This window comes from Rhinoderma darwinii, unplaced genomic scaffold (genome assembly GCF_050947455.1).
Source record: "Rhinoderma darwinii isolate aRhiDar2 unplaced genomic scaffold, aRhiDar2.hap1 Scaffold_2358, whole genome shotgun sequence".
Classification (NCBI taxonomy): domain Eukaryota; kingdom Metazoa; phylum Chordata; class Amphibia; order Anura; family Rhinodermatidae; genus Rhinoderma; species Rhinoderma darwinii.
Genome location: NW_027462659.1, coordinates 1 through 18,766, shown reverse-complemented (window position 1 = coordinate 18,766; position 18,766 = coordinate 1). Strand labels below are relative to the sequence as shown.

General features: G+C 45.1%; 1 protein-coding gene across 2 annotated transcripts; it reads right to left on the bottom strand.

Annotated features, from left to right (window-relative positions):
* Positions 1-4,697: 4,697 nt before the first annotated feature.
* On the bottom strand, positions 4,698-18,746 carry LOC142702630 (uncharacterized). Of its 2 annotated transcripts, XM_075848184.1 has the most exons (7): positions 18,282-18,746; positions 17,929-18,105; positions 17,801-17,853; positions 13,650-14,083; positions 13,458-13,555; positions 12,216-12,327; positions 4,698-8,026 (listed from the first exon to the last, which is right to left on the bottom strand). In XM_075848184.1, the coding sequence occupies exons 1-7, from the start codon at positions 18,357-18,359 to the stop codon at positions 5,556-5,558; spliced, it is 3,423 nt and encodes a 1,140-aa protein (XP_075704299.1). In that variant the 5' UTR covers positions 18,360-18,746; the 3' UTR covers positions 4,698-5,555. The 2 variants fall into 2 exon arrangements, with proteins under 2 accessions (XP_075704299.1, XP_075704298.1); XM_075848183.1 differs by lacking the exons at positions 17,801-17,853; positions 18,282-18,746 and having other exon boundaries at positions 4,701-8,026; positions 17,895-17,976.
* Between the last annotated feature and the right edge of the window lie 20 nt (positions 18,747-18,766).

Sequence of the window (18,766 nt, the reverse complement as noted above, 5' to 3'; positions counted from 1 at the left end):
TACCTACATCGTTACACTCCTATTAGGCCGGGATCGGAGTTACCTACATCGTTACACTCCTATTAGGCCGGGATCGGCGTTACCTACATCGTTATACTCCTATTAGGCCGGGATCTGCGTTACCTACATCGTTATACTCCTATTAGGCCGGGATCGGCGTTACCTACATCGTTATACTCCTATTAGGACGGGATCTGCGTTACCTATATGGTTACACTCCTATTAGGCCGGGATCTGCGTTACCTACATCGTTACACTCCTATTAGGCCGGGATCGGCGTTACCTACATCGTTACACGCCTATTAGGCCGGGATCGGCGTTACCTACATCGTTACACGCCTATTAGGCCGGGATCGGCGTTACCTACATCGTTACACGCCTATTAGGCCGGGATCGGCGTTACCTACATCGTTACACGCCTATTAGGCCGGGATCGGCGTTACCTACATCGTTACACTCTTATTAGGCCGGGATCGGCGTTACCTACATCGTTACACTCATATTAGGCCGGGATCGGAGTTACCTACATCGTTACACTCCTATTAGGCCGGGATCGGCGTTACCTACATCGTTATACTCCTATTAGGCCGGGATCTGCGTTACCTACATCGTTATACTCCTATTAGGCCGGGATCGGCGTTACCTACATCGTTATACTCCTATTAGGACGGGATCTGCGTTACCTATATGGTTACACTCCTATTAGGCCGGGATCTGCGTTACCTACATCGTTACACTCCTATTAGGCCGGGATCGGCGTTACCTACATCGTTACACGCCTATTAGGCCGGGATCGGCGTTACCTACATCGTTACACGCCTATTAGGCCGGGATCGGCGTTACCTACATCGTTACACGCCTATTAGGCCGGGATCGGCGTTACCTACATCGTTACACGCCTATTAGGCCGGGATCGGCGTTACCTACATCGTTACACTCCTATTAGGCCGGGATCGGAGTTACCTACATCGTTACACGCCTATTAGGCTGGGATCGGCGTTACCTACATCGTTACACTCCTATTAGGCCGGGATCGGCGTTACCTACATCGTTACACGCCTATTAGGCCGGGATCGGCGTTACCTACATCGTTACACGCCTATTAGGCCGGGATCGGCGTTACCTACATCGTTACACGCCTATTAGGCCGGGATCGGCGTTACCTACATCGTTACACTCCTATTAGGCCGGGATCGGCGTTACCTACATCGTTACACTCCTATTAGGCCGGGAGCGGCGTTACCTACATCGTTACACTCCTATTAGGCCAGGATCGGCGTTACCTACATCGTTACACTCCTATTAGGCCGGGATCGGCGTTACCTACATCGTTACACGCCTATTAGGCCGGGATCGGCGTTACATACATCGTTACACTCCTATTAGGCCGGGATCGGCGTTACCTACATCGTTATACTCCTATTAGGCCGGGATCTGCGTTACCTACATCGTTATACTCCTATTAGGCCGGGATCGGCGTTACCTACATCGTTATACTCCTATTAGGCCGGGATCTGCGTTACCTATATGGTTACACTCCTATTAGGCCGGGATCTGCGTTACGTACATCGTTACACTCCTATTAGGCCGGGATCGGCGTTACCTACATCGTTACACTCCTATTAGGCCGGGATCTGCGTTACCTACATTGTTACACTCCTATCAGGCCGGGATCGGCGTTACCTACATCGTTACACTCCTATTAGGCCGGGATCGGCGTTACCTACATCGTTATACTCCTATTAGGCCGGGATTGGCGTTACCTACATCGTTACACTCTTATTAGGCCGGGATCGGCGTTACCTACATCGTTACACTCCTATTAGGCCGGGATCGGAGTTACCTACATCGTTACACTCCTATTAGGCCGGGATCGGCGTTACCTACATCGTTATACTCCTATTAGGCCGGGATCTGCGTTACCTACATCGTTATACTCCTATTAGGCCGGGATCGGCGTTACCTACATCGTTATACTCCTATTAGGCCGGGATCTGCGTTACCTATATGGTTACACTCCTATTAGGCCGGGATCTGCGTTACCTACATCGTTACACTCCTATTAGGCCGGGATCGGCGTTACCTACATCGTTACACTCCTATTAGGCCGGGATCGGCGTTACCTACATCGTTACACTCCTATCAGGCCGGGATCTGCGTTACCTACATCGTTACACTCCTATCAGGCCGGGATCGGCGTTACCTACATCGTTACACTCCTATTAGGCCGGGATCGGCGTTACCTACATCATTATACTCCTATTAGGCCGGGATTGGCGTTACCTACATCGTTACACTCCTATTAGGCCGGGATCTGCGTTACCTACATCGTTATACTCCTATTAGGCCGGGATCGGCGTTACCTACATCGTTATACTCCTATTAGGCCGGGATCTGCGTTACCTATATGGTTACACTCCTATTAGGCCGGGATCTGCGTTACCTACATCGTTACACTCCTATTAGGCCGGGATCGGCGTTACCTACATCGTTACACTCCTATTAGGCCGGAATCGGCGTTACCTACATCGTTACACTCCTATTAGGCCGGGATCTGCGTTACCTACATTGTTACACTCCTATCAGGCCGGGATCGGCGTTACCTACATCGTTACACTCCTATTAGGCCGGGATCGGCGTTACCTACATCGTTATACTCCTATTAGGCCGGGATTGGCGTTACCTACATCGTTACACTCCTATTAGGCCGGGATCTGCGTTACCTACATCGTTACACTCCTATTAGGCTGGGATCGGCGTTACCTACATCGTTACACTCCTATTAGGCCGGGAGCGGCGTTACCTACATCGTTACACTCCTATTAGGCCGGGATCGGCGTTACCTACATCGTTACACTCCTATTAGGCCGGGATTGGCGTTACCTACATCGTTACACTCCTATTAGGCCGGGATAGGCGTTACCTACATCGTTACACTCCTATTAGGCCAGGATCGGCGTTACCTACATCGTTATACTCCTATTAGGTCGGTTTCCCACAAGTCGACACGCTGCGTAAAAACTGCAGCGTGTCTGACCAGGAACCTGCACTACATTCCGTCTGAAAAAACCGCGCCATGTTGTGGGTATTTTCGGACAGATCTTTCGCTGCGGAAAGCCGCGGTAAAAAACGCTCATACTTACCTAGGCTGTTGTTATGGCGACGTGTCAGTCCGGTCTGGCGTTCCTGGATTACACTGCAGCCCATGTGACCGCCGCTACAACCTGTGATAGGCTGCAGCTTTCACATATGATGCAACGTCATCCCAGGAGGCTGGACTGGACGAAGAAACACAGACTTCTGTTTTTTTTTTTTCTTTCCCATAATTGCGAATACGCCGCAAAAGTCCCAACACTAGGCTTTCTGTTGCGGGTTTTGCATCCCCATTGAATTCTATGGAGAAAACCCACAACCGAAAATCAACTAAAACGCAGCATAAATGGACACGTTGCAGAATTAGAGCCAGAGCGCACACATGTGTGAGACTTAGCTGATTGCTCCCAGATCACCCTGGACTATAAGAAGGGCCCTGCCTCTTCCTTCATTGCCTGAGCGTTGTTTGTACCTACCCGTGTCTGTCTTTGCAAATGAGCTATTTTATATATATGCAAATGTGCTTTGAAATGGACAATTGGGCGTTTTTTTTCCGTTAAGTCCAACTGGGCGTGTATTGTGTTTTTAACTGGGCGTGTTTACGTGTATGACGCTGACCAATCAGTGACCAGTCAGCATCATACACTCCTCTCCAATCATTTACACAGCACATAGTGTTCTTACTAGAATGATGTGCAGTCACATACACAAGTGTCCTGATAATGAATACACATGAAATCCAGCCTGGACGTCATGTGTATTCAGAATCCTGACACTTCTGAATCTTTTCCCTTGCTGGAAATCTCAAAGAAAAGAGTCAGAAGTGTCAGGATTCTGAATACACATGACGTTCAGGCTGGAGGTCATGTGTATTCATTATCAGGACACTTGATTAACGTTAATCTCTGTGTATGTGGCTGCAGATCGCTGCTGTGTAAATGAATGGAGAGGACTGTATGACGCTGACTGGTCACTGATTGGTCAGCGTCATACACGTAAACACGCCCAGTTAAAAATACAATACACGCCCAGTTGGACATAACGGACAACTGGGCGTTTTTTTTTTTTTCATTTCAAAGCTCATTTGCATATATATATATAAAATAGCTCATAACTTGGCCAAAAATGAACGTTTTAAAAAAAACAAAAACGTTACTGTTATCTACATTGCAGCGCCGATCACATGCAATAGGAGATAGGGATTTGAGAATCTGGTGACAGAGCCTTTTTAAGGCCCCATGCACACGACCGAGTTCGGTCCATGATATACGGTCCGCATGTCGTTACCCGGACCGAACACAGTGCAGGGAGCCGGGTTCCTCGAATCATATTTATCTATGACACTCGGAGTCCCTGCCTCGCTGCAGGAAAACTGTCCAGTACTGTAATCAGTAGCTCCGCGGGGAGGCTGGACTTCTGGCATCGTACATAACTATGATGCTAGGAGCCCGGCTCCCTGCACCGTGTTCGGTCCGGGAAATACGGCCGACATGCGGACCATATATCACGGATTGAACACGCTTGTGTACATGGGGCCTAAGCGTTTGTTCTCATGTCCATGGATTGATAATTTCGGTAAATTCACACGAAGATGTGTTGCCAAATTTTCTGCAACAAATCTGCCACGTTTAGGCCCTTTTACACAGAACACTCCTTCCCGATGATTGCCCTGTTTCGATCAGCCCATGTACAAGCAAACGCTCGCTCCTCGACTGATTGTATTATTTACGCAGCCAAAAAACTTATTGTTGTCGACAGCAAATCTCCTTGTGTAAATATATAAAGATGAGTAATCGCTCCCATACATAGCTCCTTGTAAAAGGAGCAAACTTGGGCCGATCAAGGACCCGTTGTCTCAGACCTCTTCTGATCACTAGGTTAGAAGCTCAACCGTGGTAGTAGAATTGAAGGTATCCTGCAATGTTCTTTTATAGGTTCATAGCCATTACACTTCCAATCATAAATCATGTCAAGGATCATTTGATCACACCATAGCCAGAAAGTTAAAACAACTCCACCCAAAATATATAAAAGTATGTTTACACGTGGCGGATTTGTTGCAGAGATTTCTGCGACTGTCCAATTCATATATCCATGCGAATGCTGCAAAAACAACTACATACAGATGTATGATTTTCTACTGCGTGTAGACGTACCCTAATTCCCCTATTATGTATATACCTTGTCTTCTTCTACAGCTGTTTTATATTGTGAGTAGATGATCATACACAATTACAGATTCACATTTAGTGTACCAACAACATTCCTTTATATACAAAAATTGACATGGTTATCTCCATTCCGCCTCATAGTTTCAGATTCATTTTTAAATTATATCTTGCATGACATGATTACATAATCGAAACATCATCCAAGGTTCATCGGAAACATCTTCATAAACATAATACAAAAAGAAAAGAAAAAAAAATCCACTGCTGGAACAATATGAGTCAACAGAGATGTCAACAGTCTTCACGGTTAAAGATCTGGGGTGGGAAAAAGACCTGATCTGCACTTATATCCCCCACAATGTGGTCAAAAAACGGCTTCTCCTCTATCCGAATTTCTTGATGGTCAATTAGATCTGGTTTCTCGGTAAAGCATTTCTCAAAATCTGAACTTGTAAACGGCTTCTCCCCCGTGTGAACCTTTAGATGTACAACGAGACCTGCTTTCTCTGTGAATTCTTTGCCACATTCGGAACATGAAAATGGTTTCTCCCCGGTGTGAATTCTCTGATGTCTAATAAGATAGGATTTCAGGGTAAAACAGTTCCCGCAAACTGAACACGAAAATGGCTTCTCCCCCGTGTGAATTTTCTGATGTCGAGCTAAACTTGATTTCGTATTAAAACATTTCCCACATTCCAAACAAGAAAATGGTTTCTCCCCGGTGTGAATTCTCTGATGGTCACCAAGATTTGATTTTTGGATAAAACATTTTCCACAATCGGCGCATGAAAACGGCCTCTCCCCTGTGTGAATTTTCTGATGTTCTACAAGGACTGATTTTCGGGTGAAACATTTGCCACATTCGGAACATGGAAATAGTCTCTCCCTTGTGTGAGTACTCTGGTGTTTAACAAAATCTGTTTTCCCTGTAAAGATTGTCCCGCAGTCCGAACAAGAAAATTGCCTGCAGTCCGTATGTAATCTCTGATGTTTAACAAGAATTGATTTCTTGGTAAAGGATTTCCCACATTCCGAACATGGAAACGGCCTCTCGCCCGTGTGACTCCTTTGATGTGAAATAAGAGTTGACTTATGGGCAAAACATCTTCCACATTCCAAACAGGAAAATGGTTTCTCCCCCGTGTGAAACCTCTGATGTTTAACAAGATCTGATTTATTGGAAAAACATTTCCCACATTCCGAACATAAAAACGGCTTCTCCCCCGTGTGAATTTTCTGATGTCCAGCAAGACTTGATTTCATGGTAAAAGATTTGCCACATTCTGAACAGGAGTATGGCTTCTCCCCCGTGTGAATTCTCTGATGCTGAACAAGAACTGATTTCTGGGTAAAACATTTCCCACAGTCCAAACAAGAAAATGGTTTCTCCCCGGTGTGAATTCTCTGATGGTTACCAAGATCTGATTTATGGATAAAACATTTTCCACATTCGGCGCATGAAAACGGCCTCTCCCCTGTGTGACCTCTCTGATGGTGAACAAGAACTGATTTATGGGTAAAACATTTCCCACATTCTAAACATGAAAAAGGCTTCACCCCTGTGTGACTTCTCTGATGATGGACAAGGTTTGATTTTCGGGTGAAACATTTGCCACATTCGGAACATGGAAATAGTCTCTCCCCCGTGTGAGTACTCTGGTGTTTAACAAAATCTGTTTTCCCTGTAAAGATTGTCCCGTAGTCCGAACAAGAAAATAGCCTGCAGTCCGTATGTAATCTCTGATGTTTAACAAGAATTGATTTCTTGGTAAAGGATTTCCCACATTCCGAACATGGAAACGGCCTCTCCCCCATGTGACTCCTTTGATGTGAAATAAGACTTGACTTATCGGCAAAACATCTTCCACATTCCAAACAGGAAAATGGTTTCTCCCCCGTGTGATACCTCTGATGTTTAACAAGATCTGATTTATTGGAAAAACATTTCCCACATTCCGAACATAAAAACGGCTTCTCCCCCGTGTGAATTTTCTGATGTCCAGCAAGATTTGATTTCATGGTAAAAGATTTGCCACATTCTGAACAGGAGTATGGCTTCTCCCCCGTGTGAATTCTCTGATGCTGAACAAGAACTGATTTCTTAATAAAACATTTCCCACATTCCAAACAAGAAAATGGTTTCTCCCCGGTGTGAATTCTCTGATGGTCACGAAGAACTGATTTATAGATAAAACATTTTCCACATTCGGCGCATGAAAACGGCCTCTCCCCTGTGTGAGTTCTCTGATGGTGAACAAGATCTGTTTTATGGGTAAAACATTTCCCACATTCTGAACATGAAAAAGGCTTCACCCCTGTGTGACTTCTCTGATGACAGACAAGGGATGATTTCCGGGCGAAAAACTTCCCACACTGTGAACATGAAAACTTCTTCTTGCCTTTAGGAATCATCAGATGACTACATAGACCACCGTTCTGGGTAAGACATTTCCTACATTCGGAAGATGGAGGCTCATTGACTCCTGTGTGTGTCTTCTCATGATTAAGAAGATGTGCTTCCTGTGTAAAACATTTCCCGCACTCAGAACAAGGAAATAATTCACACCCTCCATGTTCGGTAATTATATCCGATCTATGAGGAGAAAGTTGTTCTTGGTTAAAAGGATTAGACAACATATCTCGGCTGTGATTTCCTCGATAAATCGTTTGGGTGATTGGGTTTTCTCCTGGAGAATATGGTCTGTAATATTTTTCTTCCAACTCGGAATCTGGCAATGAAAGATTTCCTTTGCTGCAATCGTCTGTTGAGAAAAAAATAACGGCATAACAGTTATCTATAAGTTTCTGTACCCCTTGGTAATGCAAAACACAAAACAGGACATATGCAGTTAACCTATTCACTACCAAGGATATGACTGTTATATGTCGTGCCGTTTTACTGCCGGGACCATTTTCACAATTTTGACAGACAACACAAATAAAACCTGAGATATAAAATAATAATAATTAAAAAAATCATATACCCTCATACCCATACATTTTCCAAATGTAGAAATCTGCCACATTGTGAAAATGCCACCCAGCACTCCACACTCATGGGTGATTTCATACAATTTTTTATCAAAGTCGTTTTATAAAAATAAAATGGATAAAAATTCCCGTGTATGGCTAAAAGTCAGAGCCAAATGCAGAAGTCCTCCTAAAAATATTTTAGCAAAATCATCACATATCCTCCCTGTTTGGTAACAAAGGATTATAATGAAGAAAAAGGCCCTTTCACATGGGCCAATGATCGAGCAATCGAGCGCTCATATCAACGATTGTTCCCGACCATTGGCCCGTGTGAACCGTACAATGATCAGCCGATGTACGATCGGCTGATCTGCTCATTTATGCAGCAGTAAATATTATCGTTGTTGGCAGCACATGATAGAAATCTATAGGGACGAACTATCGGAGTAACGAGCGCTTGTCCCCATACATAACCGATTGTTTCTCCTTGTGAAAGGAGCAAACCAGCACCAAGCTATATTATTGATCGGCGCTTCTTTTCATGGTCCAGATCGGGCCGTGTAATAGGAGTTTAAGCTCCTGCATCACAACTGCAGAATAAAAATCAGCCTGTTACGCTAAGTTCTCCACCTGCACAGCCTTCCAGTGGCCCCAGCAGGTGATACAGGAACTTTTCTTTATGTTTTCACCCTCCGTTACCAATCGGTGTGGATATGTGTTCTCCGATTGTCACATTTAGGAGAGGGTAGGCTTTTTTTTCTACAAAAGGAGCAGTTGGATATGTAATCACCCCTTGAGCCCAATCCAGACATGGTTGAAGCTACGACCATCGGGAATGAATGAAATATTAGAGACTATCATGTAACAAAGAAAGAAAATAGAACACAGTGACATCCTGTAGTCAAGTAAAATCCCTACAACCTGTAAATGGTCTATACGGGGCCATTAGCGGAACTTAATACCACTCCTGGTGGCTAACCATAATATTACATCTTGAAAATGGTCTATACCTTCCATTGTAAAGGCTCTTTTTGACCCTCATAGTTTTCCGTAGACTCTTCCATGTGCTGCTCCATCCTTACGAATACAGATACAATGTGTAATGATACAATATATGGTTTACTATAATTATCCAGGACATCCTCTCCAGTCCTGCCATTATGGGTATATTTGTTGCTGTTACATATTTTCGTCATCCCCAATTGTTTTATACACAATACAGTGAAGGAAATAAGTATTTGATCCTTTGCTGATTTTGTAAGTTTGCCCACTGTCAAAGACATGAACAGTCTAGAATTTTTAGGCTAGGTTAATTTTACCAGTGAGACATAGATTATATTGAAAAAAAACCTGAAATTTACATAGTCTAAATATATATATTTATTTGCATTTTGCACAGAGAAATAAGTATTTGATCCCCTACCAACCATTAAGAGTTCAGCCTCCTCCAGACCAGTTACACGCTCCTTATCAACTTGGTGCCTGCATTAAAGACAGCTGTCTTATTTCTCTGTGCACAATGCAAATAAATATATATAATTTTGACAATGTGATTTTCTTTTTTTTTTTTTCTATAATCTATCTCTCACTGGTAAAATTAACCTAGCCTAAAAATTCTAGACTGTTCATGTCTTTGACAGTGGGCAAACTTACAAAATCAGCAAGGGATCAAATACTTATTTCCTTCACTGTATATCCTTCCGGTTTTTGAGACAAGGCTTAAAGGGTAACTAAACGTTCCACAAACTTCTGACATGTCATAGTAAAAGGTCAGAAGTTTTGCTCGGTGGGGGTCCGAGCACTGAGACCCCCACCGATCGATAAAACGAAGCAGCAAAAGCACTCATGTGAGCGCTGAGCCGTTTAGTTTCTGGTCTGCTTTTCTCGGAAAGCCGATGTATCGGAGTACGGACTCATAGACTTTCTATTGAGTCCGTACTTCAACTGCTCGGCTTTCCGAGAAAAGCCGAATAGAAAGCAAGCGGCTCAGTGCTGACATGAGAGCTTCTGCGGCTACGTTTTATCGATCGGTGGGGGTCTCAGTGCTCGGACCCCAAATTTTTTCACATGTCAGAAGATTGTTGAACGTTTAGTTAACCTTTAAAAGGAAGTTTAAAACACAATATACTGCAATACAATAGTATTGCAGTTTATTGTGTAAGCGATCCAACCATTTTTAAAAAAAATTGAATGTACACATTTTTTTACTAAGTACAAAAAACAAAATTTTTCCATAAAAAAAAAACACATTAACATAATTGCCATATATTCCGCATGGTGAACGCCATAGGAAAAAAAAAAAATTGACAAAATCATTGCATTTTTCTGGTCACCTCGCTTCCCCCCAAAAAATGGAACAAAAAGAGTTTAACATGGTACCAGTAAAAACTACAGCTCGCCTCGAAGAAAACAAGCCTCACTCCGCTCCACTGACAGAAAAATAAAAAAAACTTAGGCTGCATTCACCCACAGCGTATTGCTACATTTTTGGGCGCTTTTCGTGGCGTTTTTCTTTTATACAGTTTTAAGGCCTTATGGCTCTCAGAATACGGTGACAATTTTTTTTTTTAACAATTATGCTCCATGCACACGAGGCTCCCAGTAAAAATCATAGACGTTAAACTTATACATTTTTTAATATAGTAACCTATGGGTGACGGATGTCACTGTATGGCATCCGACACATGCACACGTCATGGGTCTTCAAAAGATTTTAAAGGGGTTTTCCCACGAGGGTCATTGATGACATATCCACAGGATATGTCATCAATGTCAGATAGATGCAGGTCCCACCTCTGGGACCTGCACCTACTTCCAGAACGGAGCCTCCTAAACCCCGTTCTAGCTTTTTGTGCGTAACATGCGAGCTACGCTGTTTCCGTAACTACTATTCAGTTCTATTGGGCTTACAGGAACAGCGTAGCTCAGCAAGTTATGTTGTTTTCTCCTTCATGGCCGGAAATCTGCTGAAACACAAAGAGGTAGAACAGGGTTTAGGGAGCCCCGTTCTAGATAGATCTGGGAGCCAGAGGTGGGACCCGCATCTATCTGACATTTATGACATTCTGTGGATATGTCATAAATGTCCCTCGTGGGAGAACCCCTTTAATGACGTATATGTTTAACGTATACTTCGGAACCATTTCCCGATGTCTAGGTCAAAATTAGACCACTAAATCTAGTGTGAATGTAATGGTCGCGGACCGCCGGCATTACTTACCCGCCAACGGCCGCAGGCCTGTGAGCTCTTGACGGCGTCTCCATCCTCTGAGATGCCGGCACACAATACTGTGCTCTGCTGCTGCTGTGAGTAGGGCCAGTGCGCGCACCAGGAAAATCACCCCCATCCTATCCCAGCATACCAAGAACTATAAACAGGATTCTGCCCTCTTCCTCCTTGCCTGAGTGTTGTTGTGTCCTCCCATGTTTGTTATTGCAAATGTTCCCTTAGTTATATCCTGTGTTCCTGTATCCCGTAATTGTGTTTGTTCCAGTGCAAAGTCTAGTGTTGAAGTAAAGTTGGTCCTCAGTGCCAAGTGTCATCTGTGCCAAGCGTCTGCCTATCTTCTACCCAGTTAATCTTGTCCTAAAGACTTTCATTGACTGTTCTTTGGCCAGCTGCTACTCCGCTACGGTCTGAGCGGCCTAGTGGGTCCACATACCCCATAGCCGTGACAGTGCAGTGAACAGGGGCCTAATCTAGATGTTACGCGAATGCCTTGGCCACCAAGCCCTTAGTAGAAAGCTTACATAAATATAACTGTCAATACAAAGTCTAGCTTTAGGGGGAAAGTGCGTTGCTTTGTTTAGATAGTTCAACTGGGCGTCTAAGTTTTTGAGTAAAATTATTCCAGTTAGGACAAACTGGAGAAATTTGGACTTGTAAAGCACTCCTGCTCCGTCTCAGTATTTCCCTGCACAGCGGGCGTGCTGAACAGGGATGATATCTATTCTATGTATTCAGTGGTTATTACGCACCTGGGCAGATATCTACGGGAATGTCCTCCTCCTTACACTGCTGATCACCCACGACATACATCTCTTCATCTTCCTCCTTAACTTCAACTTTAATATCATTTAGATCTTCACCCTGTTCCAACACATGAATTAAAAAGTGACTCAACAAAATAAAAAATGTAATCAAATGCCTTAGTATATATATATTTTTTAAAGAGTCTCTGTCACCAGTTTATAAGTGCCCTCTCCTACATAATGTGATTGGCGCTGTAATGTAGAGAACAGCAGTGGTTTTTATTTTGAAAAACGATCATTTTTGAGCAAGTTATGAGCAATTTTAGATTTATGCTAATTAGTTTCTTAATAGACAAATGGGCGTGTTTTTACCTTTTGACCAACTGGGCGTTGTACAGAGAAGTGTATGATGCTGACCAATCAGTGACCAATCAGCATCATACACTTCTCTCCATTCATGCCCATTTGTACTGTCACATACTCCCACATTAACATTACTGCAGTGTCCTGACAGTGAATATACGTTACCTCCAGCCAGGACGCCATGTCCATTCACAATCCTAACACTTCGGTAAAATTTATGTGGGACTTAATCGCTGCAAAGCGTGATCTCACTGCGCTGTCGTTCATAGAGCGATCTCGCGAGATCACGCTGTGCAATGAGTAAGTCCCATACAAACTTTACCGAAGTGTCGGGATTGTGAATAGACATGGCGTCCTGGCTGGAGGTGATGTCTATTCACTCTGAAGACACTTCAGTAAAGGTAATGTGGGTGTATGTGACAGCACAGCGTGATCTCGCGAGATCACGCTGTGCTGAGTACAAATGGACATGAATGGAGAGAAGTGCATGATGCTGATTGGTCACTGATTGGTCAGCGTCATACACTCCTCTTTACAACGCCCACTTGGTCAAAAGTTAAAAAACGCCCAGTTGGGAATTAAGAAAGTCATTAGCATAAATCTAAAATTTCTCATAACTTGCTAAAACATTATCGTTTTTAAAAATAAAAACCACTGTTCTCTACATTACAGCGCTGATCACATTATGTAAGAGACAGGGCACTTATAATGTGGTGACAGAGACTCTTTAAGGCCTAGCTACTGACCCCAAATCATCCCATTATCTCCTAACTTATTATATAAAATAACACAAACCAATGATGTATTTAATGAACAGGTAGTAAGAGATTGGTACAGCTTGTCTACAGACTAGATCCACTTTGGTATTTCGTAAGCCCCATCTACCTGAAGATCCTGCGAGACATTGTGATCCTCCTCTGCACAATCCTGGGAATACGGAGGACTAGGACATCTTTTTGGTGGATTTCTCTTACTGGATCTATCTGTGGACACAAATACATTGTTAAATGTGATGATCAGGTGATGGGTGTATCTAGGAGACCTTCAAAAATTATCTCTACATTACTCTCCTCTTACCCGGTGATGTGCGGTTCTGGTGGTCCTCCATCATGATGTCCTTGTAGAGATCCTTCTTACCCGGTGATGTGCGGTTCTGGGGGTCCTCCATCATGATGTCCTTGTAGAGATCCTTCTTACCCGGTGATGTGCGGTTCCGATGGTCCTCCATCATGACGTCCTTGTAGAGATCCTTCTTACCCGGTGATGTGAGGGGCCGGTGGTCCTCCATCATAACGTCCTTGTACAGATCCCTCTTACCCGGTGACGTGCGGTTTTGATGGTCCTCCATCATGACGTCCTTGTAGAGATCCTTCTTACCCAGTGATGTGCAGTTCTGGTGGTCCTCCATCATGACGTCCTTGTAGAGATCCTTCTTACCCGGTGATGTGAGGGGCCGGTGTTCCTCCATCATGACGTCCTTGTACAGATCATTGTGTTCTTCTATATACTCCCTGTAATGCCGGGGTAGGGAGACAGACAGGTGAGCCCCTAATCTACCCGCCACTCAGTCCCTGCCTGCTTGCAACGGCCCGTCCTAGGCGACGGCGTACAACTGGGCGACGGTCCCTACGCTCACTATGTGCACGACAGACAAACAGACAAGGGTACACAGAAGCTAGGGGAAAGGGGCAGTTGCCCACGGCAACACCGTGAGCAACAAGAGTAGTGAACGAGCCGAGTCAAACCAGGAGTGTACGAGGTACCAAAAGCAGAACAGGAGAGTAGTGAATGAGCCGAGTCAAACCAGGAGTGTACAAGGTACCAAACGCAGAGCAGGAGAGTAGTCAGTAAGCCAGGGTCTATATGGAGCAGAGGACAAAAGTACAAGCAGCAGCAGCAGCAGAGCCAGGGAACAGACAGAATCACAGGCACTGAGGAGCAGGAAGTGAAGGTATAAATAGACAGAGGGCGGGAGCTAGCTCCGTCTGGCCAGGCTGTGATAGGCTCTCCCACTCCTCAGCCTCCCAATCTGATTGGTAGAAGGAGGGGTCACTCGACCAGACTTAGGAGCAGGTGCAGACTGACTAACCACGGGCGTCGACACAGAAGCTGTGTCTGGCAGATCCTTTACAGTACCCCCCCTTTTATGAGGGGCCACTGGACCCTTTCTAGGTGGCCCTGGCTTATTGGGGAACCGAAGATGGAACCTCCTGAGCAATACTGCAGCGTGAACATCCCGGGCGGGTACCCAAGTCCTCTCCTCAGGCCTGTGTCCTTTCCAATGGACCAGGTACTGGAGAGAGCCTTGGACCATCCTGCTGTCCACAATCTTGGCCACCTTGAATTCTACCCCTTCAGGGGTGAGAACAGGGACCGAAGGTTTCCTCGAGGGAGCCAAGGACGGGGAGCAGCGTTTCAGGAGGGAGGCATGAAACACATCGTGTATTCGAAAAGACGGGGGTAACTCCAGTCGGAAGGAGACAGGGTTAATGACTTCAATGAAATTGTACGTACCTATATACCGGGGAGCAAACTTTTTGGACGGGACTTTAAGGCGCAAATTTTTAGAAGACAGCCACACCCGACCACAAATAAGGGGTTAGCAGAACGTCTTCTATCTGCCTGAGTCTTTTGTATGCTCTGGGACGCCTCTAGGTTCTGAACCTGAGCCCAGACTGTGCACAGTTCCCGATGAACGACATCTACCTTAGGATTGTTGGAACCACCAGGTGAAACGGAGGAGAACCGTGGATTCAACTCAAAATTACAGAAAAAGGGGGAGACCCCTGACGAGTTACTGACCCGGTTATTAAGGGAAAATTCAGCGAGGGAAATGAAGGAGACCCAATCATATTGACAGTCAGAGATAAAACACCTTAAATATTGTTCTATAGACTGATCAGTCCTCTCGGTTTGGCCATTAGTTTCAGGATGGAAGGCCGAGGAGAAGGACAGATCAATCTCCAACTTTTTACAGAAGGCTCTCCAAAACAATGAAACAAATTGTACCCCTCTGTCAGAAACAATATTGACAGGAACCCCATGGAGACGCAGGATGTGTTTGACAAACAAGGTAGCTAACGTCTTAGCATTAGGTAGTTTCTTGAGGGGCACAAAGTGGCACATCTTACTGAAGCGGTCTACTACAACCCACACCACCGACTTGCCTTGAGATGGAGGCAGATCGGTGATAAAATCCATGGAGATATGGGTCCAAGGTCTCTGGGGAATGGGCAAAGAACATAGTAAGCCCGCTGGTCGGGACCTGGGAGTCTTGGACGTAGCACAAATTTCACAAGCGGCGACGTAGGCCTTAACGTCTTTAAGCAGCCCAGGCCACCAATAGTTTCTGGCAATGAGGTGCTTGGTACCCAGGATGCCTGGATGGCCAGATAGTGCAGAGTCATGATTTTCCCTGAGTACCCTTAGCCGGAATTGCAGGGGAACAAACAGTTTGTTCTCAGGAAGGTTCCCGGGAGCTGAACCTTGATCAGCCGCAATTTCGGAGACTAAGTCAGAATCAACAGAGGAAATGATTATACCTGGAGGCAAAATACAAGCAGGATCTTCCTCCGCAGGAGGGCTGGCCATGAAGCTACGCGACAGTGCATCAGCTTTAATATTTTTAGACCCAGCCCTATAGGTAACCACAAAGTTGAATCTGGTAAAAAATAACGCCCAACGAGCTTGTCTCGGGTTCAGCCTCCGGGCAGATTCTAGGAAAACCAGATTCTTGTGGTCGGTAAGGACCGTAACCTGGTGCCTAGCCCCCTCCAGGAAGTGGCGCCACTCTTCAAATGCCCATTTAATGGCTAAGAGTTCGTGGTTGCCAATATCATAGTTACTCTCAGTGGGTGAGAACTTCCTGGAGAAGTAGGCACAGGGACGGAGATGGGTGAGGGAGCTGGTACCCTGGGACAAGACAGCACCCACTCCCATCTCGGAGGCATCAACCTCCACGATGAATGGTTCCATTTGGTTAGGCTGAATCAGCACTGGGGCCGAGATAAAGCACTTCTTAAGGACCTCAAAAGCCTGGACCGCCTCAGGAGGCCAGTGGAGGAGATCAGCACCTTTGCGAGTGAGATCCGTAAGAGGCTTAGCGATGACCGAGAAGTTAGCAATAAATCTCCTGTAATAATTAGCAAACCCCAGGAAGCACTGTAACGCCTTCAAGGAGGCAGGTTGGACCCATTCAGCCACAGCCTGAACCTTGGCAGGGTCCATGCGGAATGCATGAGGAGTGAGGATTTGGCCCAAAAATGGTATCTCCTGCACCCCAAACACACATTTTTCGGTTTTAGAAAACAGTTTGGTTTGCCGAAGGGCCTGGAGCAACTTCCTGACATGCTCAATGTGGGAGGACCAGTTCTTGGAAAACACAAGTATGTCATCAAGGTACACTACAAGAAATATCCCCAGGTAGTCTCTTAAGATCTCATTTATGAAATTCTGGAAGACCGCGGGAGCATTACACAACCCAAAGGGCATGACGAGGTATTCGAAATGACCTTCGGGCATGTTAAACGAAGTCTTCCACTCATCCCCCTCTTTGATACGGATAAGGTTATAAGCCCCCCGTAGATCAAACTTAGAGAACCATTGGGCCCCCGGAACCTGATTGAAGAGATCAGGAATCAAAGGAAGGGGATACTGGTTCCTTACAGTGACCTTATTCAAGTTTCGGTAATCGATGCACAGCCTAAGACCACCATCCTTCTTCCCTACGAAGAAGAAGCCAGCACCTACCGGAGAAGTAGAGGGGCGAATGTAACCCTTGGCCAGGCATTCCTGGATATACTCTCTCATGGCTTCACGTTCGGGACAAGAGAGATTAAATATCCTACCCTTAGGGAGCTTAGCAACACTGTGAGCAACAAGAGTAGTGAACGAGCCGAGTCAAACCAGGAGTGTACAAGGTACCAAACGCAGAGCAGGAGAGTAGTCAGTAAGCCAGGGTCTATATGGAGCAGAGGACAAAAGTACAAGCAGCAGCAGCACAGCCAGGAAACAGACAGAATCACAGGCACTGAGGAGCAGGAAGTGAAGGTATAAATAGACAGAGGGCGGGAGCTAGCTCCGTCTGGCCAGGCTGTGATAGGCTCTCCAACTCCTCAGCCTCCCAGCCTGATTGGTAGGAGGGGTCACTCGACCAGACTTAGGAGCAGGTGCAGACTGACTAACCACGGGCGTCGACACAGAAGCTGTGTCTGGCAGATCCTTTACACTCCCACTCCTCCATGGAGAAATAGACGGCGACATCCTGACATCTTATAGGAATCTGACACACAATGATACAGTCATCACCCAGACATATTATACCTTGTGTTATTATATAATGTCCCAGCAGTGTCACCTCTCCAGTCAGCAGCTCGATGATCTTGTGGGTGAGGTCCAGGATCTTCTCATTATTTCTCTCATGGATCAGTGAGTGAGGTGGAGGCTCCGTAATGGGGCTCTGGGTCCTGCTCCATACTATTGAAACACCAGGAATCACGCATTCACTGGATTTCTTCTTAACTACATTGCAACCCTGTGTATGAAGAGGGACACCATTAAAGATCCTGAAATACATTTCGGGAATCCCTCACCTCTCCTGTCAGGTCCCTGTTGTATTATTAGAGTTAAGTCATGTTATATTTTTTTGGAAAACGCAAAAAAAATGGACCACAAAAAAAGTCATGTGACATTATTCCCAGAATCCCTCACCTCTCCAGTCAGAATGTAGATGATCTCCAGGGTGAGGTTTAATATCCTCTCTGTCATCCCTTTTATGTTTATGTCCATCCCTGGTGGGTCAGTCAGGGACAGGACTATTGTCTTGTTGGAGAAACTATAAGGAGACTTCAACAGGTAATAATATCCTGTCAGCAGAAAAAAATAGGATTTGATCTTTTTACTGATTGGTTATTGTAAAGTATTATTAACCGTTTCTGTCACGGATCTCTTTGGTCATCTGGTAAAACCATTACTATAACTTATACGTAGCAAAAATTATGTTGTAATTCGAGGTTCTCTATGATAAAGACAATTATTTTACTAAGTTCATTGAACCCTATAGATCCCGTGTAACAATGCCGGATGTAATAGAATATATTTAACATTGAACCTTATTTTACGCTGGTGTGAACGGGCAGATTATTGTCCGTAACAAGCACCGATAATTGCAGGTCAATCTGGGCTCGTTTAAAGGC

Excerpts from the sequence above, each read along its gene's own strand:
- LOC142702630 (XM_075848184.1), bottom strand. The coding sequence starts at position 18,359 with ATGGACATAAACATAAAAGGGATGACAGAGAGGATATTAAACCTCACC. Across the intron at positions 14,084-17,800 it reads TTCTCCATGGAGGAGTGGGA|GGAGTATATAGAAGAACACA; the intron begins GTGTAAAGGATC and ends CCGGCATTACAG. Across the intron at positions 12,328-13,457 it reads ATGTCTCGCAGGATCTTCAG|GGTGAAGATCTAAATGATAT; the intron begins GTAGATGGGGCT and ends GTGTTGGAACAG.